Source organism: Barbatula barbatula, assembly GCF_947034865.1.
Source record: "Barbatula barbatula genome assembly, chromosome: 12".
Classification (NCBI taxonomy): Eukaryota; Metazoa; Chordata; class Actinopteri; order Cypriniformes; family Nemacheilidae; genus Barbatula; species Barbatula barbatula.
In genome coordinates this window covers 8,189,226-8,212,413 of record NC_136775.1, presented here as the reverse complement: position 1 = coordinate 8,212,413, position 23,188 = coordinate 8,189,226, and the positions used below count along the sequence as shown (strand labels likewise).

The 23,188-nt window shown below is 38.6% G+C and overlaps 2 protein-coding genes across 2 annotated transcripts; one reads left to right on the top strand and one right to left on the bottom strand.

The window, feature by feature from the left end:
* The first annotated feature begins 8,054 nt into the window (after nt 1-8,054).
* On the top strand, nt 8,055-11,223 carry pou3f2b (POU class 3 homeobox 2b). Its single transcript, XM_079468712.1, has one exon. It carries the CDS (start codon nt 8,173-8,175, stop codon nt 9,307-9,309), a length of 1,137 nt encoding a protein of 378 aa, XP_079324838.1. The 5' UTR covers nt 8,055-8,172; the 3' UTR covers nt 9,310-11,223.
* A 2,337-nt stretch (nt 11,224-13,560) lies between these two features.
* Nucleotides 13,561-22,897, bottom strand: fbxl4 (F-box and leucine-rich repeat protein 4). The gene is made up of 8 exons (XM_079469039.1): nt 22,729-22,897; nt 20,844-21,456; nt 20,238-20,574; nt 18,347-18,591; nt 17,686-17,899; nt 15,472-15,543; nt 14,892-15,204; nt 13,561-14,777 (listed from the first exon to the last, which is right to left on the bottom strand). The coding sequence occupies exons 2-8, from the start codon at nt 21,347-21,349 to the stop codon at nt 14,614-14,616; spliced, it is 1,851 nt and encodes a 616-aa protein (XP_079325165.1). The 5' UTR covers nt 21,350-21,456; nt 22,729-22,897; the 3' UTR covers nt 13,561-14,613.
* Nucleotides 22,898-23,188: the final 291 nt, after the last annotated feature.

The window sequence follows — 23,188 nt, the reverse complement described above, 5'->3', positions numbered from 1 at the left end:
TAACGTCTAGACTTGTGATACATTTCTCTATAGTCAGAGTAGCGTGCATATCGGAGGATATTTTGCACTTGAGTACACAGTGTTTGTCTTCATACCATTTAGTTGATGGCTATTTCTTCTGCAAAGTGCAGTGCTGAGAACCTATTTCACCACGCTGCCCTCCCCCACATCATCTTCTCTCCATGTAAACACACACTCACCTCCTCTTCCTCTCCTTCTAGACTCTCATCCATTCAGTCTCTAGACTCATCTTTCTCATCCCTGTGTCTGATATCCACTTTTCTTTACCTAACGTCTCTTACTTTGCTCTATCACCAATTCTTTCTTCCTCTCCCACTCATTTCCCTCCATCTCTGTGGAGGGGCAATTACCCTAGCGTCTCTAAACGCCGGCGGTCTGAGCATCCTTGCGCTATGCATTGTCTGCAGCAATTTACCAGCCGCATCTTCAGATGAATACCTCCATTCACAATTACACCCCCTCCATTAGCTGCTGTCGCTGCTATGTTTGGGGGGGTTGTCTTGTTTCTTTCCTTTATGTCTGCTCACCAAAAAAAGAAAAAGCAATTAAATGTGGACAATGCAAATGTGTATGGAATTGAACACTCTGTCGCTTAGAATAAAGTTTTTTGCTTTATTTTGCTCTCTGCTCATGTTGATTTTATTTGTCATCTTTTATGCAAATATTCAGTCTGCTCTTTTAGAGAGCCATGGGTGGTTTCATTTTCTTTTAGGTTCATGTGTATCGAGAACCCTGTGTCCACCATGCAAAGTGATCTGACTGGCCTATGACGTGAGAAGGGTTATTCTGTTGACGTCTTGAAGCAGCATCAAACCTGTTGAAAGTACAGAATGACAGCCCAGGGGTCTCATTTGTAAAACTATTCCTTAGACTGTGCGTACGTCTCCACCCAATCTCCTCCCCGATATAACCATATATGGGTCATAACTTAATGTGCATATCATTGACACATGCAACTTTCCATTCACGTGACAGTACGAGACACATGGAAGACATGAACCAATGGACCACTCCATCGGATCACGTCCGCAATAATATCAAAGTGCGCACCGTTGATCATGGTTCTTGATAGAAATGTTTTATATACATTAAATATGTTTTAGAAAATGAGGACCTAACACTCCACGCAGTAATTAAAACATTTTATGACCAACATGCCACAAGAAAGTGTTTAAAAGCAGCACATGCTCTAAAAATCTGTACTTTTTTGTTTAACGTTTACGTCACTTGAGTGCCTAACCCCATTAATAAGAGTGAAATATATAATCAAATGTGTGTATAAAAGAGAAAAAGGAGTTTAAAAAGATAAAAAAAGCCTGTAGGTTTCATTCAAACCAGTAAAATAATGCGTACGCATAGTCCCAAAGTGAACAATGTGATGGGGAGAATTCAAATTTTTAGAATTAAATTCGATTTAAGATTGGAGTTAGATTTTACAAGGTGTTTATGAAACAATGACTCGGTACAAGCGCAAATAATACTGCTGGATTTAATCTTCATGATAATGTGTGTTTAATTAAATGTGTGTGAGGCATTTATACTTCTAATCATTCTTCTCACATCTGAGTTCACCAACTCGCCATCCGTATCGCCATTTTCCCTTGTCTCCAGAATGTTCGTCAGAGTTTGCTTACAGGTGCGCACATTCTTCCATCAAGTTTGTTTTTAATAGACCACTATTTATGCGTATGCAACGTTTATAAATGAGACCCCAGATCACACTATGTGTTATTTATGATTCCAGTAAATATTTGAAACTATCTATATATGGATTTCAATGTCCCCTGAACAGACTATTGATTATTTCCAGGTGTTGGACGTGTCAGGTGTCTATCTGGACTGTTTTGTTGTGTAAAGAGAATTGCCTTATTTTTGCACTGCACACTGGGATAATTGAGAAATTTCTAAATAAATGGCAAGAATATTTCTTCCTTTTCGGGTAGGGAATACAACATCTTTAAAGAACCTTTGACTGAATGGTTCTTTGTGGAACCAAAATGGTTCTTCTACAGCCATTGCTTTGAAGAACCTTTTTAGCACCTTTATTATTAAGAGTGTATGCATAACATAAGACATACTCCATCTTAGGCACTTTCAGGGGCTCTTTCACCTGGAGTGAAGGTACATATTGGTTTATGTTGCGGAGGGCTGTATATCAGCTTTTGAATGTGTTGGGAGGCTGTCCGCTGTCTCTCCCCTGGTTCTTCCCCAGAGGCAGGAACCGTATGGATCGCAGAAACGAGGAGGAGAAATAAATTGGAGGGTAGGATAAATCGATGCTTGACGGAGAGGCAAATAGACCTTCCAACCTCAGCCCAAACGCAGAGCTTTGGATATTTTCCTTAGGGCTGTATTGGATTGGTTGACGGAGGCTCAGACAAGACTTGGCCTACAAATGATGTCCTTTGTTTTATCTATTAACGTATGAAGAACCTTTACCATATTGAGGTAGACACTGGTACATAAGCAGTGGGGGGGTTAGTCTGGTGTTTCAAACCACACTGTAATTCAGTCTTATAAATGAGAATTTTCAGTAGACCAATTTGCTTGTTTCAAACTATTGAATTATGTTGCTCTCAATCCTTTTATATCAATATGAAACTAATGTCCTGTTTTCTCTCCTCAGGGATCCAAAATAATACATTCAGTTCATAACTTGAAATCTCAGGGTGGGGTTGACACAAAGTGCAAATATTTTCAGGTTCATCCTCAAATCACTTAGGTAAACATCAAGCAATAGAGTGGAGGTCAGCTGGATAAAGCACAAGTCTCAGGTCTCAGCTACAGAGCAAACTTGTCCAAAAGGTCAAATTCTAGGAGTGTGTGTGCGTGCCCATGAGAAATGTGATTTTTTTAAATGCCATATACCTGGTTTCAAAAAAATAAGAAAATATATAAATTTATATTATAACTCAACAGAAATATATAGCTGCGGAAACAATAAGACAGCATTTCAGAGACCAGAGAAATGTTTTTTTGTTTAATCCTCTGAACTGCTATCAACATTTCTCCCAAGTTTCAAACGAAAATATTTGTGTCTTTTTGCATTTATTTGCAGAAAATGTACACCGGAAAAACAGATCAAAATAACAGAAAAGATACTCTGTAAGAAAACAAGTTCATATTCACTCTGAATCAATATAGCAGGCTAGCAGTAATAGTTGTACAAATATTTTGGTCGTCCATAAATTTCTTATGTGGTGACCTCTATTTTATCACAGTCTTCATGTGTCTTCTCATGCTGTCAGTCTTTCACATTGCTGTCTGTTGACTTTATGTCATTCCTGAGGTTTGATTTTGTTGAAAAGACTGTAATGACCACAATACATCTAGAAATCCTTTTGAAATTCAAATTTGGAACGGTCTCTCATTCTTTCCCCGTCTGTACATGCAACATTCTTAACTAGCCTATCTAATTGTTACCATCTATATCAATTTAGTTTCAAATAAGCCTTTAACTCATCTTGGTAAGCTTTTGTGTGGTCATTGCCTGGAATGGATGAAGGCACTTGGTTATGTTAACCGTCTGCCAAATGAATAAATGTAAATGTTAAAAAAACACTTCTTTATATGGTTACAATGGCTTTGAAGATGCTGCACCCCATAGGCCTCCTTTTTCTGCCTCATAGAAATTATTTTCATTTATATGTCTTTTTCCATAATGGATTATTAAGAATAGCAACCAAACACAATGTCTGCTGATTCTTTGTATTGAATATTTTGCTATTTAACAATCTGTAAACCGATTTACGCATGCCTTTACGGTATGAAATATGCTACATTTAAGGCACACAAAAAGTACCCGGATGTTATTTCCAGAAGAACTTTAATTGGCAAATATTTTTGTCCAAACTTCCATCATTGTTCCATTGAGGCTTTCTTCTTCAGTATTGATGTTTCAATTAGAAGAGCGTTACATACCGCCACAGCCTCGTAACACGGTGCGTCTCCGACCATCTGCTACACCTCCACATATTAAGAATGAGACACGTGGGCCTAATCGAGCTGCACATGAGCAATGGGACCAGGAGCTCACTCACATCTCTATTCTGATCGAGAGGAGTCCATAGGCCCGGTATCCCAAGTAGACAACCGGTCCATAATGCCTCAATGCTATTTGTTTAGGCGCATATCAGCCTTGCATTGGATAGTATGCGCAAAATGCACCTATCTAGTGATAACGTGTAATGTGTGTTGGCACGTGAGAAACGTTTTATGAAATTCCCAGTGTGCGAATGGTAACCGAGATGGCTTTAAAAAGAAATGACAGGTAGGCCTAATGTAACTTAATATTATACATTTGAGAAACCCCATACATTTGGTTTTGTCAGAAACGTGCTGTTTGCACTTTATTTGATTAAAGGCTTAGATACTTTCCTCAAAGTAACACATGCAGTCTGCAGACAACAACAATATATCACACTATTCTTTCTAGAGCAAGAGGAAATAAAACACTACTGCCCGGTATCACAGATAAGGTTTGGGACTAGTTCCAGACTAAAATGAAAGTTTTTCTTAACTGAAAATAAATTGCCCCGACACATCTTTAAATATGCAATTGCCATTGTTTTGTCTCAAGATGCAGTAATGTTTTTATGAAAGGCATTTTAATGAAAGTTACTTAATATCCTAATTTAACTAACTGGTTTAAGCCTTGTCTATGAAACTGGGCCATTCATATTTTCCTCTACTCTTAAATTGTACCATTTCATCCTACCTGACCCGTATAACAAATCACAATTCGCCTACTACTGATCCACTTCAGATGGAATTATTCACAGTTTTGGAGTCACCGTATTGTGGATCACATAACAGGTCTCCACTTTATCTCGCAGGGGTGGTCTTTTGCGCCCCCCCACAATGAATGCAGACAATTGGTAGGCAATTGTAGCGAGGGGCAGATTTAACGATGTCTTTGTGCGGATTAATTGCATGGGATTACTAGATTCTCGGTGCAAGACCTGTTCAACAAGAGCTGTGTAAAGATACTCCCCTACTGACCGGGGTTGCTCTCCTCATCCACCACTCAGAATACGCACACACTGTGTAATTTCCTTCTTTGTACGTAATAATAAATTCACGTGAAATCCTGGAAAATGCAATCCTCATACAACACAAAACACTTTGTTAATCTTTGTTTTCGTTACGCCTTTGGTGATCAGGCAGCCATTGATTTGCGTAACCGTGAGAGGAGTTTGATTATTGCGCGATTTAAAGCGTGTCTTTGTAAAATGTAATTAATTATTTTTCATCAGTATTTGAACATGACCGGGATCTCGTGTGAAAATCCACAGAGGGAAATATGTTGATGTATGGGGAGACAGTTACCTAATTAGACCATAAAAATGGGATCTTTACAGCATGCGGGTCATATAATTACTGTTAATTTAACGCTCAGATTCTCTGTCATTAATTTTTATTCCCTTAAATGTAGTTTGGCAGCGGTTCCCGGAGCTCAGAAATAGATTTCACTGTATCTGAGAGCGCGCTGGTCCTTCCAAATGAATTACCATAGACCCCGCCGTCCAAATAACAAGACTCGCATCATTTATGCGTTGTTAAGCCATGTAATTGAACGATCCATAGTTTGCATATTATACCATTAAAGTAATGTGCTTTGGTTTTCTCCCAACACGACTATTTAAGCTTCTGTGACGATGTGGTAATTCTCTGAATTACAACCTTAATTGCCATAAATGTTCTTTTGATTTGGGTGATTTCACTGTTACGCCACAATGATGTTCATTATTACGCGGATGAATTTTCACGCCGTGTCTTTAAAGTTTTTCTTTCCACCTTTTTAAACGTCCTTTAACCCCACTTTGACACAATTATCTGTAGAGCGTTTTTGTGCATTTAACTTGTTGTTCCTGCTTGGTTGATGATTGTTTTTGCCTCGGGACTTTTTTATTAATTCATACAATTTTAAAAACCTTTTTTATAAAGGAATAGCAAATGAGTAGACAGATACGCAGTAAGATGATGGTTTAGTATGTCCAATCTGAAGTCAAATTAATTGAGCCAATTGAAACAAAAGAGTGTTTTTGGCGTCCTTTTATATTTCATTCAATAAGTTTAGTAGTTAGTTTGTTTTAAGAACTGTTTTTCTCACTTTATTAATTTTGCATTATAAAATCCCATTGGTCAAGTTTGATACCTTTTTGCTAGTTAGAACTGTTTTCTAACATAAATACGAAAAAATGTAAAGGCCTGCCATGACATTTAACTTCATGTTTTCTGTCTTGCTTATTGTGAAGTTTATTGTTGACTAGCGCGCAATTGGACGGTGCAGTAGCACGTCCTACTTCAAAGTGCTCTTTATTTACTGCTTTTAAATAGTTCCTTAAATAATCTGATCCTCCTCTGGTTCTTTTTCTCTTTTGTCCATTGCGCAAGATGATTTACGTTGGGCCTGCTATAGGAGAGAATGCGAGACTGGTGACGTATGAGGCGTTGTTTAATTTACCGCTCTCTATAGCAACCAGCAGCGCTGCTGAAAAAATGTCCCCCTCCTCGGACATTGTCGTATGCTTTTCTTTACAGAGGCTCACAGAGAAGCCAGCTGGTCAGATTTAAACACCTGCGGTCTCAAACGGCCCACTGTTTTTTTTCTCAGTGCTTCTTCTCTTTGCAATATCCCCTTGTTTGACTTGCATACGCCAAGCAAACGATAAAGATTTGAATGTTATAGATTTTTAGACACAATAGATTTTTGTTATAGATTTTTGCAATTTACAACATTAAATGTGGTTTTAGAGCATTGCTTTTTAGATAAAAAAATGTTACGCAAATAAAGGCCTACTGTTTACTTTCTATACCTCGAATATATTACCTGCTCTAGCATATAGGTTACACATGAGCTTCTGTCTGTTATTTATGACTTCTGTTATTAAATGTAAATTATACAAAAAACAAACGAATGAGTTATTTAAATACATAAATTGAAATTTCAGTTTTTTAAATATAATGAAAAGATTAAGGTCCTCCAAATTCTTTACTTTAATGTTGAGAGAGTGTTACTTTAGTTTGTGACTAAAATACAAGACACAGTTATTTGTATAGGTCCTACTCCCACTCGCACGTGTTATGAAAAAGACATGGCAAACAAGCATACTACACAATCATCATGATATTTATTTTATTTGCATAATGAGAAACACAGCAATAACATGTCATATATTATGACAATTACAATATAATACCACGGTTGAAAATGTAAATCGTAAATAAAAAACACATTAATTCTGTAAAATAGCTTCACAGATAAATAAAACAATTACATTTAACATTTCATAATCAAATTAATTCTTTAAAAACGGTTTCGAAGTAGCTATATTGATTAATATTCTCTAGATACAATCACACACTTAAACTCATAATTCCACAGTTTCTAAAAGTGAATGTCTTTTCGTTCAGTTCTTGGTTTGTTTTTGTCCCATCACTTCAAAATCAGACACATGATTGAAACACTGACATAGATATAAACACGTACTGACACTGACAGAATGTCACGCAGGAGACACATAATGTGAACATATTTTTCACGAAAACTCTGAACGTGCATTTAAAGTTCACATTCTCCAAATAACTTTGTCAGAATTTTGCCAATTTCACCTAAATTACGCATTACCTAATTACATATATGGTTAAAAAATAAATTAGTTGTCAAACGAATCCTCAGCGCCTGTAATAAATATATTAAATATGATCACATAAAATGTTTACTTTAATTTTTGGCAAATTTACGATTCTGCTATATGAGTCACATAGATAATCAATGACAAATTTGATTACGGATACTAAAAACAAGTCATTTCTAAATTATAAAAGTTATAACCTTTGGTGGTCTTCGCTCCGGTCTTGGTGCCCCGTCGGTCCCTCACATTTCAGAGGTGCTGCAGGACACCGAGTTCTTTTGAGGGAAAGAGGCAGTGTTTGTTAAGACTCTTAGCTAACCAATGAACTAAGGACTTGGGTTAAAAATGCACGTCCATCATCCAATTCTGCCCAATGAACGTCTTCAAGGGGCGGAGCTCAGGTGCGCGCCGCTGCGTCCACTTGGCAAAGAGCCTGGGAGACGCCTGTGGCAAAAGAGTAACTGTCAAATGCAAGGTTCCTTTAATAGGAGCGATCAGTCCGGCTCCGAGAGTCATGGCGACTACAGCATCCAATCATTACAATATCCTCACTTCCAGCCCATCTATTGTACACTCGGAGCCTGGGAGCATGCAGCAAGCTACGGCTTACAGGGACGCGCAAACCCTGTTGCAGAGTGACTACTCGCTGCAGAGCAACAGTCACCCGCTCAGCCACGCGCACCAGTGGATAACAGCCTTGTCACACGGAGAAGGAGCTCCGTGGTCGTCCAGTCCGCTCGGCGAACAGGACATCAAGCCAGCGGTACAGAGCAGCCGGGACGAGATGCACAATTCCAGCAATTTACAGCATCAGTCGCGACCACCCCACCTGGTACATCAGACGCACGGTAACCATCACGACTCAAGGGCATGGAGAACAACGACGGCAGCTCACATTCCCAGCATGGCAACATCAAACGGACAGAGCCTTATTTACTCTCAGCCCGGGTTCAGCGTGAACGGTCTCATCCCGGGCACCGGGCAGGGCATACACCACCACAGCATGCGAGACGCGCACGAGGACCACCACAGCCCACATCTCAGCGACCACGGCCATCCGCCGTCCCAACACCAGCACCAGTCGCACCAGGGTCACCACGACCACTCGGACGAGGATACGCCGACATCAGACGACTTGGAACAGTTTGCAAAACAGTTTAAACAGAGGAGGATCAAGCTGGGTTTCACGCAGGCGGACGTTGGACTAGCATTGGGGACCCTGTATGGAAATGTGTTTTCGCAGACCACAATATGCAGGTTCGAGGCCCTGCAACTTAGCTTCAAGAACATGTGCAAGCTCAAGCCTTTGTTAAACAAGTGGTTGGAGGAGGCAGATTCCACATCTGGTAGCCCCACGAGCTTGGACAAGATAGCCGCGCAAGGGAGGAAAAGGAAAAAGAGGACTTCCATTGAGGTAAGCGTCAAAGGGGCTTTGGAGAGCCATTTCCTGAAGTGCCCAAAGCCAGCCGCGTCGGAAATTACTTCGCTGGCGGACAGTCTGCAGTTGGAAAAAGAGGTAGTGAGGGTTTGGTTTTGTAACAGAAGACAGAAAGAGAAACGGATGACTCCTCCCGGTGGACCTCTACCGGGTACCGAGGACGTATACGGAGACACGCCGCCGCATCACGGGGTTCAGACGCCAGTTCAGTGAAAAACAAGGACATGTCGTATTGCGTATTGACTGCCTCAGACTTAATTTATACGTTCACACTGCGATCTAAACACTGGAACTATCCAAAGCGATAGCAGCTGCGGTTCGATACCGAGGCGCGGGGGCAGATATGAGAGGATATAAATCCGTCTTCAATGTTACTCAAAATTCGTACTGCTGCACCAGAGGGGACGCGTGTTCCCCCACAGGAGCAAAGAGAACGGTTGTTCTGTGAATACCCAGCACTGTGAAAAGACGCAGTTTTAAGGTGTAACCCTACTATTTAACGTACACTTTGAGACGAGCGAAATGTCCCTCCGACGTGAGCATGGGTGTCCCATAGCCAGTTGTTTACATCTAGACCAAACATCCACTGCGTTTTCTTTAGCAGGTTCAGTCGAAAGCCCGAAAAGTGACTAGAGCTGCAGCAACAAATACACGCCATTTTTACTTGTATTGTCGGCGACTGGGGGTGAACATCGAGTCAGAAAAAAACAACATCATCAATGTGACATGCATCCGCCCACGATTATATTGGCATCAGTGAAAGGCCTTTAAACATACCATTATTTTTATATTATTGTTGTTGTTGTTATTATAGATACAGCATGGCTGTGTACCAGACATACTGCGAGGTGCAAGGTCACGCCAAACACATACACAATTGATTCTATAGTCTCTCCCTTAGTCTTATCAATACGGATGGCTCCAAATTGAAAACAGAAACTGCCCGAGCTGCAGACAGATCACCGAAGGGCTAGAGATAGAAACCGTTCCGTCTATCTAGTGATATTACCACAAATACAATTGTTTCGCAGGACTCCAACCAGTGCTGTAAATATTGTATAATTTTGAAAGGACATAGCTTCGTTATCCTCTCACTTGAGCACTTTTTCTTATCGTTTGGAATTTGGAAAATATTTAGCGGTTTTGGTTATTCCTCGTTTGTTTCAGATGATTTTGCATTAGAGTTGGTTTACTCGCCTTTATATTTATAGTCATTTAGCCGGATATTGCTTGCTATCTCTCGCGTGAGTCAGTTGCTTTTTAACCCACATTCAGCTGCTTTTTTATAAATTATGAGCTGACTTTACTATATGTTTATGTATAGTAAACAACGTTCAGTCTTCAACAATGTTAGCACTATTTTCTACCCAACAAATTCAATATTATATATCTCAAACATTTGAATGTCTTTTTTAATTATTTTGAAATAGAAATTATTTACATTGTATAATGGAGAATGGGAAAAGCAATTGATGTGACCTGCAATATTTTCGTTCAAAGGAAAATGTTTTTTCAGTGTTTCGTACGACAAAATGTCTTTAAATCTCATTGCCGTCATTGATCAATGCATTTCAATTTGAAACACGAGCACTACGTTATTGTTATTATTATTATCATTATAGTTACCTATTCCCCACGTTTTACCCAACAGCAGAGCTATACATAGTCAAATGATTTGTGGGGGCCTTTAAAGTTCTTCATTGTGTTGGTTCGGGTTCGCATATAGGGTCACGATGCATTGATTATTTACAGAAAATGTAAACACTGGAAGTCTGGAACTGGAAAGATTTGTCCCTGGGGCTTACTATACGTCACTATATGTAAATACAATTCTACGATCAGAAATGATCTTTTTTTGCTTATTTGTTTATTTTATTTTGCTTATGCTTTTAATATTATTTGGGTTTAAATCTATTCCACAGAAATTCCAGGGACATCTTTTGTTACGGTTCTTACTTTTCTTCAAAAGAAAACAAAAGAAACATTTACATAGTTGAACTAATCAAACTACCATGTAATTCTTCAAGATTATGGGATGTATTTATTTGTCGTTTTGTTTACTCTGTCAGAAAGACTCCATCAAACGTTGAACTGGATATATTTGTGGGTATAATAAAATGCGCAGAGGTTGTGATAGAGAATTGATTTTTGTAACACATCATGTTTATATCCTAAATCTGTGAATCTAAACTAACATTTAATTTCGACGAGTGAACAATATATGCGCTTATTAATGTTTTGGTGAAGGTTTCTAAGAAAAATAATCCAAAATAACAATAAAATAAAAATATAAATAAACACCCTAAAAATACAACGCCAAAATTTGAACGTCAACGCCAAATTTCCATAACAGTATGTAACAAATCCAAACCGAAAAGATAATATAATCCCAGATGACAATAATATTATTTTGAGAATGTTGACTGACATAAGATTTTAGGCATTTTGTCGGTTCCGTTTTAGCGCCGTTCAACAAAACAACGCTGTATTTTGTGATTAAGTTAATATTATCTATCGATAAAACTGTTCACCAATGTTTATAATATTTGGACTCTGGGCCAATAAGTATAATTCCTGTTTGTGCAATTTATACAATTTTTTTGTCAAAACGTTGGTCTCGATATTTATACTCCATAATTCGTGTTAATTCTTGTGTATGTGTGTGTTTTACGTATTTTTTGAAAGATGTTTAAAATAGTTTGCCAAGGATTCTACAAATGCCAGTTTAATTCCAAACAGTAATATTTTTAAAATATCGAATAAAAACAGTGTATATTTTTTGTAGACCTTATAATGTCAAACGTCTGATTTTATATTTTATAATTACGTAATGGCTAATCCCAATGAATTTGTATTTATTGTTGGTGGGTCCTTATAAGTTTGTTATCATCGCGTGGTGCTTTGCTGAAAATGTTTTTGGTGATATTGAAAATCTATACTCCTTACCATTCACCGTTTAAAAGCAAGAAATGTGTGGTTAACAACGTTATAGGTTTCAAAGGGATCGATTTCCTCCATATTTAAAAGGTCTAGAATTTGTTGTAGTAGAATTGGTGTCATCCTTATCCTCTAGTGCCACCTAGTGAGATTTGTTCCAGGACCCCAGAGCATCATAGCGGTTTGCAGCTCCGTCTCTAAAAATCTGGTTCTGTTATACAGCTGTTAATGTGCATAGTCTGCTATAATATCTTGAATTATACTAAATCACAGCTGTCCTTATTTTTACACACTTCTCATGTATACTTAAATTATTTTAGAATGTGTTGGCCAATTGGTCCAATTTCTCTCCATGCACTAAAAACAATTTAAAAATATATTTATAGCTGTCAATTTCTTTTAAAAATAAGGCCTATCAAATTTAATTTATATAAAATAGCAAGCCAAGCATGGCTGCTGGTAAGTATTCTACTTCAGATACCAAATATTAGCAAATAAAAACAATAATTTTAATCAAATTATGTAATTAAATGATGAAATCACAATTGGAGCATGAACAAATTAATTTGAGTAGAGCAATGAAAAAAATGATCACAACTGGCAGTATCTATAATACATTCTATCAAAAACCATGTTTAAACCAATTCCTGTTGAGGTTATTCTATAAAAGAGAATATTTTGATTTGAATTATAAATATTTAAATATTCAATGTTCTGAGAATTTGATCAAGGTTACCACAATTTACAATTATGAACACACAAAGATTAAAAAAGATTAATATCACCACAAACCTAAGCTCCCCCTCCTTGATGTCTATCCCATTTTAAAGGTAAAAAAAATATTCTTGAGAACTAGAACATCCAAAAAGTGTTAACACAAATCATCCAATCAACAAAACACAAGTGTTCATAGCAATAATGCTTTAAAATTGTGGTCCTGAACTGAGAAAATCTGGGAAGTAAAACTAAAAGCCAAAGCAGCTTACAAATGCATCCTAAATAACCTGAAGCTCAGGCTCAGGAGCTCAAGCCTTTCAATATACCATAAAAATGAAAAACACTTAGTTTTGGGATACATATTGAAATAATGCTTTTTGAGGTGGTTATGCATGTGTGAGATTGTTGTACCACTGTAGTAGGAGATCGCTGCCAGGTCTAAATTACAGGTTCCAAAAACAGACAGTGCTTTTGTGGGTTGTACATTCAATGTATTTACAGTGGTGTAATGACAGTTGTCTGTGTGTAGTAGTAGTACAGAAATCAAAAAATCGTTTCATCTAATTAATTGCATCCTCCAGGTCCTCAGGGCACATTAGAGCTCCTTGGTCCATCATTAAAATAGACATAAACAATTCATTACATCACTGTTAGTCCAATGAGACTGTCACTACCAGATGCAATATTAATATGATGTTAAAATGCCAGAAAAATAAATTTTACTCGGGTGGAGACTACCCTTTGTGGGTAGTCAAGGTACTCTTTTTTTTCTTACTAACTTAAGAGAAACAGTAAGAATAACAACAGAATTGTATTGAGCATCACTTTATTGAACCAAGACCTCACAAGTCATTCTCAGATCTGAAACACTGCTAAAAGCCGTCTGCATTTAAATGGCACAAATTTAATACCATTTAGAAATTACCATTAAGGTAGTTACTCAGTATAGCAACAAATAAACAAAAATATAGCCTACTCTGGGGTTGTTTCTGCTTTACTGAGTTTGTTTACAGGGTGTGTTTTTATTATAGTAAATAACAACACAGAGCAAATTAAAAATGTCATATTAAAAAAAAACAATTTTTAGACCAAAAGCACTTAACAAATAATTTTCCCCTGGTTTTTACTTTAAATATATTTTTTTGCTTTAAAAAAAAACATTTGGTTTAAGGTGATTTTGGCAAATCACAATCTAGCATAGTACAATATAGACAACCAGCAAACATACAAAGCACTTTTCTCCTAAGGCACAATAATATGTTATCTACTAATAAGCATGCGCCTGCGTTAAAGGAAATGTCAATTTTTTAAATTTAGAGAAAAGCTTTCCGCTATGTGCATAACAGGTCTGACTCAAGATATGGGCTTCGCACAAAGTATTGCCACAAAAGATTTATGTGATTCAAGTCATTTTGGCCCTGAATTTAGATTAATAAATAATTAAATTAAACCACATTACTGTTACATAATGTCACGATATTCAACATCAATTCGACACCACTAACAATGGAAATCAAAACAATCTGTGCTCAGTGTTCTTTTTTAACATTTCAATAAGTACATTTAAAACAAATCCATTCGGCAGTTGTACAGCGTGTTACAAATGTCTCACAAAAATGAAACCCTGAGATTAAGATCAAAAACTGAGGTCTGATGAAATGTTTGATTCAATACATAGTGAGTCAATTCAAGCTGAGATCGAGTTAAACACGACATCTTCGAAACAATTCCTTCATGTGGCAGTTCACAGCTTAGTGTAGTTCAAGACAGTATTTGAAAGTTCACAGCACCAGAATGTCCCCCGGGCATCCACTTTCACCAGGGTCAATGAAAACCATATTAATCTTTAGAAACTGCTTCTGCTTACTGGGTGAAACTCTTCTTAATGGACACATTGGGGAAAAGGTCACTGAGCTCCTGGACAAAGCGAGAGTCGATCTGGGAGCAGAAGGACACGTCCAGTAGCTTCAGCTGAGGACACGACTGCAACAATTTGCGCAGAGATGCAGAGTTCACCATCCGTGTGCCTAAGTATGCAACAAATTTACATTATACTTCATACATGCAAAAGCTTTAAAGTTTTTGGTTTGCCCAACTACTACCACATTCATTAGAAATTCTTTGTGAATACTTAATCTCACCGAGTATATCGAGATGCTCTAGCGCATTGCAGTTAGCAGCCAGCTCTTCCAGATCAGAGTCGCACACGGTGCGGTTGGCGGTGAGGAAGAGTTTGCGTAGGCGTGGCAAGCTGCGAGCCAAATGCTGGAAGCAGCCAGAGCTGCTCTGAAGCGTGGAGCACCATCCCAGGTCCAGCTCCTCCAGCAGCCTGCAGCCCGTAACCAGCTCGGCCAGTCCGCGCTCGCTCAGGTTCTTGCAGCGCCACAGGTCGAGGGATTTCAGGGAACGGCAGCGAGCGCTGAGCATGCTCACCACAACGTCATAGTCCTCGATCTGTGCACAGAGGGCCACAGTGAAGCATGTGTGTTGCTAACTAACTGCCGTTGGTTTAAGATAGCACTTTCACTAGGGTCATGAGAATAAAATGACACAATCATAAGGCAATGCAGCCAGGGACCAACATTTAAATAAAAACAGAACATCTAGTTTAATTTACAGTTCAAGTTGTGAAAATGAACAATACAATCAGTAATGTGCTGATGTGTCCAAACGTGCACAAGAACGAATGGTAGTTTCCATTCTTCTCTCAAACAGACTTACCATGACACAACTTCCGAGGTTAAGGTGCCTGAGCTCTGTGCAGAATGTGAGGATGCTCAGCAAAGCAGTTTGCTGCCGATGTGTAGGAGAGAACAGAAAACAGTTGTGACTAACACAATACCAAAATGAGAATATTAAAGTATGTCCTGCTGCCAGAAAAATTTGATGCGGGAATGCACAATTGATATCACAGCCTAACATGCCAACATTCAACTGTGCTTTTCAATATTCGTTCAAATGGATATGTCAAAATAAAACTATTATATGACTTCATGGTTGATGCTCACAGCAAAGCTAAAATGATATAACGTTTCAGTGGGTAGAAAACAAAATAGTGGAGGATTGACCATTTTGTGTGATATAATGCATAAACACTGCGCTTGTGTGTAAGTTTACATTTTATTTACACTAGGTTCCCAGGACAAAAATGATGACAGCGGGATGGCATAAGTCATACAGTCTGTGCATTTGTGTCTGTGTATTAACTAGGGATGCACAATACATTTTCGGCCATATCGATATGGCCGACTAAATGGTAATTTTTTATGTTATCGTATCGACCGATAATAAAATTTAGGCCTATATACTGTATTATAGCTGATAAATCATAAATAATATCCTCTGGTTAAACTTCTTCAACTGCACGCTGCTCACAGTTAAAATACTGTTCAGAACTGTCGTTCTGTCGTTATCATTAACTTACTGGTATTAGCAAAACATTGTTGATGTAGGTACAGTATGTAGATACAGTATTTGTGAATTTGTAAATTATAGGAACAAAAGCATATTGTTTGAATCAGACTGTTGTCTGAATGCTTTCTGTCTTGAGACCTGTTAGACATGTGGCTATTAAGAATATTTTTCTAGGCTGTTAGGGAAAAACATCTATAATTTGTTTGTTGAATAAAAAAAATGTACCAGAAAAGTTTGAAGGTTAAATAATCTTTAACTTGTGTGAAGTAGGCTTGGTACATGAATTTCAGGGGAAAAAGAGAACTAATGGTTACCTTGTTTTCTGCAGTGAATGTTTTCATATAAAAAACACTTTTTGCCGTCTTAGGAAATGTTCTATTAATATCTAGATACTATATATATTGGCCAATACATCGGTTATCGGATTCCAATGTTAAAGAATCATCAGTTATTGTTATCGTCCAAATTGTACATATCGGTACCTCCCTAATAGTTAGAGTCATTACTAACCACACACGGAGGATGCCTTTTCTTATTTTTCTTTCGACCTGAGATTAGTGGCACACTTGGGCCTGCGATGACATGCAGCATACTGATTAAAAGATGATATATCCAGTAAATCTAGCTCAGTGGCTTGATACAATATAATAAGAAAATAGACAAGTGTAAACATGTTTACTTCTAGATTCTCAAGATTTTATTTTGATGAGCCGTATAAATAACATACCAATTTAGATCCGCATGACACAGATTTTTGGATGAACAAAAGTGTCAGCCACGGATCTGTAATGAGCGATTTTGAAAAAACTTTTTTAATCATCAGATAAAACAAGTCAAACAAAAGCTTTCAAAAAGTAAACAGTTAGAGACTTTTTTATGAAGACTTTTTTTGTGAAGATCTAAAGTGTCTTGCTAGTTGTAAAGTTACAAACGCAGAATGCAGAAGTAACATATCAAACATAAACAGTGATCTTTAAAAACACAATGTTAATTTGTGGAAAACAAACTGCTGTGATTGGCTGCACCTCTGTTTAGCCCCTCCCAATATAACTGACTCCACAGAAAACAGCTGGTCTGGCGAGCAGTTTTAAAACAATCTTACGTTTACATTTATGAATTTGCGAGACGCTTTTATCCAAAGCGACTTGGAATGCATTTCAAACTTTGTTTTATGAATACGTTTTCGTTGGATTTTTGAAGCTGCCAACATACATGATCAAATAACTGAGTGGGAGTAATTTGATTTTAAGTGAATCAATTTAAGTAAATGCTTCTGTAGTTCAAATAGTACAGCATTTTCAATAAAACTGCAAAGGGTCAAGGGGTCAATGCCCAGGGAACAAACATACCGATCAAATATACCTCGAACACATTGTAAATCGCTTTGGATATCCGCCAAATGCATAAATGTAATCGAGTAATCTTTTATCTAGCTGAAGCAGATCAAACGAATTACACATGGTGTCAAATTAAACGAAGACAAGAACCCTTGAATCAATTTACTTAGATCAATCTGCTCACCTCAACTTTGGTGCGATGAAGTACGAGCCGGCGTAGATTACTGAGTTTGGCAATGTGATTGAAGGCCTGAGGATGCAGACGGTCGCAGGAAGCCAAATTCAGCTCCTGCAGGCTCGGACACGTCTGGGCGATCACTTCTAAACATGCTTCAGTCAGGAAATGACAGCATGACAACTCCAAACACACCAGACTGAGCCCACAGGCCTTCATAAAACTTGAAGAGAAAAATAAGACAGAGATAGAGTAGATGCTGGGAAGATGAAATGAAGGCAATACATCAGTATGTTCATGGGTTTCACTGTTTACAAACAATATATATAGACTAAAGGCCAGTTTTATGAAATGGAGGAATCTCTTTTCTTTACAGAAAGTAATTGGGTAATCACTTTCCATAATATCTACTATAATGATGGACTTTATCTACCGCAATAATACCATATCTCAAACTGTCTGATTTTAGGGTCTTTCCCAGCAATTGTTGATCGTTGTGATCGATTATTTGCATATGATGTCATTTAACCAAATCAAGTCAAACATTATTGACTGATTTTGTTTAGAATTTATTTGTTCTAAGAAGAGTACACATCAGTGCACACATGTTCTAGCTTAAAAAATGAACACCCGATGTCACTGGATCTGATTTACTGATTCACATCATTACCTGCAGAAGCCAACGGCCGTCACAGCTCCACGGTTGCCCGTCCAGGACATGTTTAGCCTCTGCAGAAGGGTGCAGCGGCTCTGCAGGTGGCACAGGGAGGCATCAGTGAGTCGGGCCCAATACGGCTGCAGGCTGAGCTGGATGTATTGCAGCGGGTCACAGCAGTGCTTGTGAAAGAGCTTGCAGCTCTGAGCCAACCGGCACAAGTCCGGAACCGCCAGGTGACTCACGATCAGCTGGATCAGCTACAGGAAGTCAAACGTGTCCACTGAATTTATAAACTACTTCACAAGAAAAATACAAGATATTCGCTAAAGAATTATAACCACGCAACCAGAAGTGAAACCTAAACTTTGGAACAGTCTTCCTTGCACTGTTCGGGAGGCAGACACACACTGTCAGTTCAAATCTAGACTAAAGACGCATCTGTTTAATCTTGCAAACACTACACTACCGTAATATAAATCCTCTGAGGGTTTAGGCTGCATTCGTTAGATCAACTGGAACCAGGAACACTTCCAATAACAACTGATGTACTTGTTGCATCAAAGAGTGCAGAACAGTACTCTACCACAGCTGGCAGGATGCAGTTCATGCCCAGACCTGAAGGTAGAGAATGGGAGCGGCGACATGACACGTCTTCACTACATAATTTCAACTGCTATCAGACTATTAATGATAATCTTAAATCTTTAATTTACCTTCTTATTACGTTTATTTATTTTTATTTTAGCCTTGTTGTGCAAGTACAGTCAAGTTTGTGGAGAGGCTGCAGCTTTTGCCAGAGGAGAACTGGAATCCCCTGGTTGGGCTTGGGTTCTCTTGAGTTTTTCTCCATTGGAGTTATGGGTTCCTCCCCACCGTTTGCATACTGTTTTGCACTGTTTGCCTGTCTGGGGGGCTGCTTTAGAATTAAATTTTTAAAGTTTGACTTGCATATAGGAATTAATAGTCTGTTTAATATTTGACCTGTGTTTCTGTCTCCTTTATCTTAAATTTGTGATTCTCAGTGCGTGTCTGCGCATCCGTCTCTGTGGGCATCTGTATGTAGGAGTGTTTTCTATGTGGTGTCTCTTCTGTGTTCACCTTTATTTGTTTTTACTTGTATACATAAGCTTATTTATTTTGCTTATAGTCAATATGTTTCTTGTACAGCTGCTTTGTAACAATGAAAATTGTAAAAAGCGCTATATAAAATAAAGTTGACTTTACTGTTAACAAATGATAAACACCTCAAATACACTATTTACACAAATAACAAAACTTATATATTACTATATTTTAGTTTCTCGTTCTTCTGCGTTGGACTTTATGAGGTTGGTCAGATATTTGAATTTTTCAGAATATAAATATTTGAGTGTGCTTTTAGATAATGCTGCATTACATTTTGAACAACACCATGTTGGTCATAAAAATAAAGGCATTTAAAAAAGGAGTGAGGTATTGGGTGAGATCACTCTTAAGACTTCTGTGACAGTGCTGGTTTTGTTTTGGTGTGCACACTGTTGGCCAGGTTGAACAATAGTTTGCGTGTTGAGCTCATATCGGTTAGCAGATAATACCTGTATTATCTTTCCAAAACAAATATGCATTTGCTGTAACAACACTGAGACTGACAGTGGTTTGGACAGGAGATCAGAGCTGTATGAGGGTAATGTAGGGTTACGAATTGCAAAGGCATTTTGAAATGACAATAAAATGGTCTTTAATTATCTAAAAAGTACTGTTGAAGCCATTCCAAGTCAGGGCTTGAGGAGCTACACCAAGTCTCACCTGCAAACATGTATTTCTCTACTCTGCTATCAACAATTCTTTAAAACTATGTTCTTCATAACAAATGTTCTACAGTACATCATGCATGCATTGTGGGTAATTATACTCCTGCGCTAACCTCATAAGGAAGCCTATCAAAGTTGCCGTTTCCCAAGATGTGACGATTTTCTCCACCAGACCTGCAGCAGAGACCTCCAACGTCATTGATCTCCTCTTCGCTGTCACTCAGATCACTGATGTCAATGACAGGGATCTTATAAAGTGCCAGAATGGGTCTCTCACGAACACCTCGCAGGATCACGGCATCCAGCTCAGTGTAGTATTCCAGCAGAGAGCTGTTCACCTCAAGACGCAACAGGTTGGTGGGAAAGCTGATCTGTCTGATGCTGGGGGAGAACTGGCGAGCTTGAGGGGTCAGAGCTTTGGTGGGCTTGCCGGCCCACAAGACCTCCCACCTGTACAAAAACAACATGATATATTTAGCATTCTTACTAACGGTGCAATGCACCTTAGAATCTGCAATTTGGTCATTATTAGTTGAATTTTTTTGGTAGAATTCTATATTTTAACACAATCAATTTTTTTTAAAGATGGCTTGAGGGACTCGAGGGAACCTGAAGGGTCCTGAGGTTTCCACCAACTAGTTCAATGGCATATTACTCATCATGGACCACACCTTGTTCGAATAACGATCAAAACTACAACAACACATTCAACATTTTACCTAACATCAGCTGGTGGGTTCTGGGAGAATGGGTTAAGAGAGCATGCTAGGATCTTGACAATGGATCCAGGGTGATACGTCTCCAGCACCTCCACAGCTGTGGGATGCACAGGCTCCTCGAAGGCCAATTCCAGGTAGTCCTGGCTGTGAAAATTGGGTGGTGTGCGGCAGAATGGGGGCGAGGCGCTGGCACACTGACCCCACCAACTTCCATAAGTCCGAAACACAGCCGTCTGAGTGAAGTCTCCTGAGCTGGGATAGACGTTAGGCACCCCCGCCAGGTTCCACATGGTGTAGGACATACTGTTCTCGCTGCCGTAGTGAGAGCTAAAGTCCAGGACCTCCTTGCCGTACTGCTCCACCTCGACGGTGACAGGCAGCGCCGAACGCTGGCCCAGCTCCACCGCCCGCCGGCTGCCCAATGCCTGACTCCGCGTCCCGCTCCTGGAGCGCCGCCGTAGACAGATATAGTAAAACATGCTCAGAAGGGTTAGCATAGGAAACATGGAGCAGCAGGGTTGGGTTTGAGTCAGGAAGCACGCCCCCTGCACTGTAGCGCGAGTGGGGTCGGGTTCTACTCAGCACAGGCTATGGGCCAAACTGCATGCAGAGCCTGTGGGTTAGAGAGACACACACCAACAACAACACAAGATTGTGAAAACTCCGAAAAGGGTTACAAGTCTATGAGTAAAATTGAAACCAAGCAAAACTAAGTGTTCAGCTAGACTACTGTAGCTATTGTGTTTCGAATGCTGCGGGTTCAAAACAAAAATGTGCTGTGGTGTACAGCGGTTCCTCAAAAGACTTGCATTCTGAATTCTTTAGCTCTTGCGGTCAAACTGTGCAAAGCATTTAAACCAAGCGTAGAAAAACAAGAAACAGCATAAAACATTACACATTAAGAATAAACACTATTGCAGGACTTCCATGAACAACGAAACTGCCCCCTTATCGTAATATTCACCCAGACTTCATCATTTTCTCACCCTCTTGTAATTACAAGCCTTTATGACTTTCTTCCGCAGAACACAAAGGTAGATATTTTGAAGAAAGTTGGTAACGGAGCACCAGCCCCCATTCGCTTCTATTGTATGGAGACAAAAGTTTGCAAGTGAATAGGTGCCAGTCAACAACATTCTTCAAAATATCTTCTTTTGTGTTCTGTGGAAGAAAGTCATACAGGTTTGAGATTACAAGAGACTAATTTAAGAGAATTTATATTTTTGGGTGAACTATCACTTCAGTTTCATTGGCATTGGAAGTCCTGCAATAGTGTTTATTCTTAGTGGGTTATGTATTATGCCGTTTCTTGTTTTTCTAATCTTGGTTAAAATGCATTGCACAGTAGGACCACAAGAACTAAAGAACTCAGAATGCAAGTCTTCACCACTTCAAAGCATAAACTTGAAATATCTTACTAATCAATTATTTTCCATTTAAGGCCTGTCACTGGTGTATAAAACTATTCTTAGTTTCTTTAACGTGTAATAGTTTAGGCTAAACACTGGTTTAATGCCATAAACTGGAATTCGTTTTCAGACATATAATGTGTGACTTAACTAACGTTAAACACAGAGTGTTTATAAAAGCAGTGCCATTCAACATCACAAACTACCAAACAGAGCATTTAATGTCAGTCTGAAAGCTTTTGCCGATGACAAGTATTATCTATACACCTCAAAATACTATCGTCATCGTATTGTTTAATGTTGACCCGAGTGGCGTGTTTAAAACATGTCTTAAATGTAATGTCATAAGAGTGAGGACATGTTAGCGAGCTGAGCTAGAGTTCATTAGGTCTGTGAATCGGCTAACGGTAAATCATAACGCAGGCTGTCATGCTACACCAAAACGACAGACTTCTTTAAAAACAACGAAAACTTACAAATAATATGATCGTGGGTCGTATTGCTGCTGTTCTCGGTCCATGTCTCACTTCTGCTGTCATTGCTCGCACATTCTTCACTGTTCACGCGAAATAAATATAAACATCCGCTTCACCTCTGCGCAATGAATTGTGGGAGGTGAAGTTCCACACTGGCATACGCTAGAATACACGCGAATGTGTTTCGAGATCGTTATAAAACAATCGCATTATATGTAATATCCATGACACTCGGCGCTGTTAAAGTTGAATGAACACAAATAAATGAATAATTCTCAATTCAATCTTTGTTTCACAAGACAGATGTCAAGAACGGAGACTGAATGCAAAGCCTAAGAAATCGACTTTTATTTGACTTTTTGTAAATAAAGGATTATCATAGCCTATTCTGCTTTAGGCAAGCAATTCGTCCATTTCATCATTTTAACATGATTTATATTTCTTTATATTTGGATTTAAT

Excerpts from the sequence above, each read along its gene's own strand:
- fbxl4 (XM_079469039.1), bottom strand. The coding sequence starts at position 21,349 with ATGTTTCCTATGCTAACCCTTCTGAGCATGTTTTACTATATCTGTCTA. Across the intron at positions 18,592-20,237 it reads TTGATAGGCTTCCTTATGAG|CTGATCCAGCTGATCGTGAG; the intron begins GTTAGCGCAGGA and ends GACTTCCTGTAG. Across the intron at positions 15,544-17,685 it reads TTCATCGCACCAAAGTTGAG|CAAACTGCTTTGCTGAGCAT; the intron begins GTGAGCAGATTG and ends ACACATCGGCAG.
- pou3f2b (XM_079468712.1), top strand. The coding sequence starts at position 8,173 with ATGGCGACTACAGCATCCAATCATTACAATATCCTCACTTCCAGCCCA.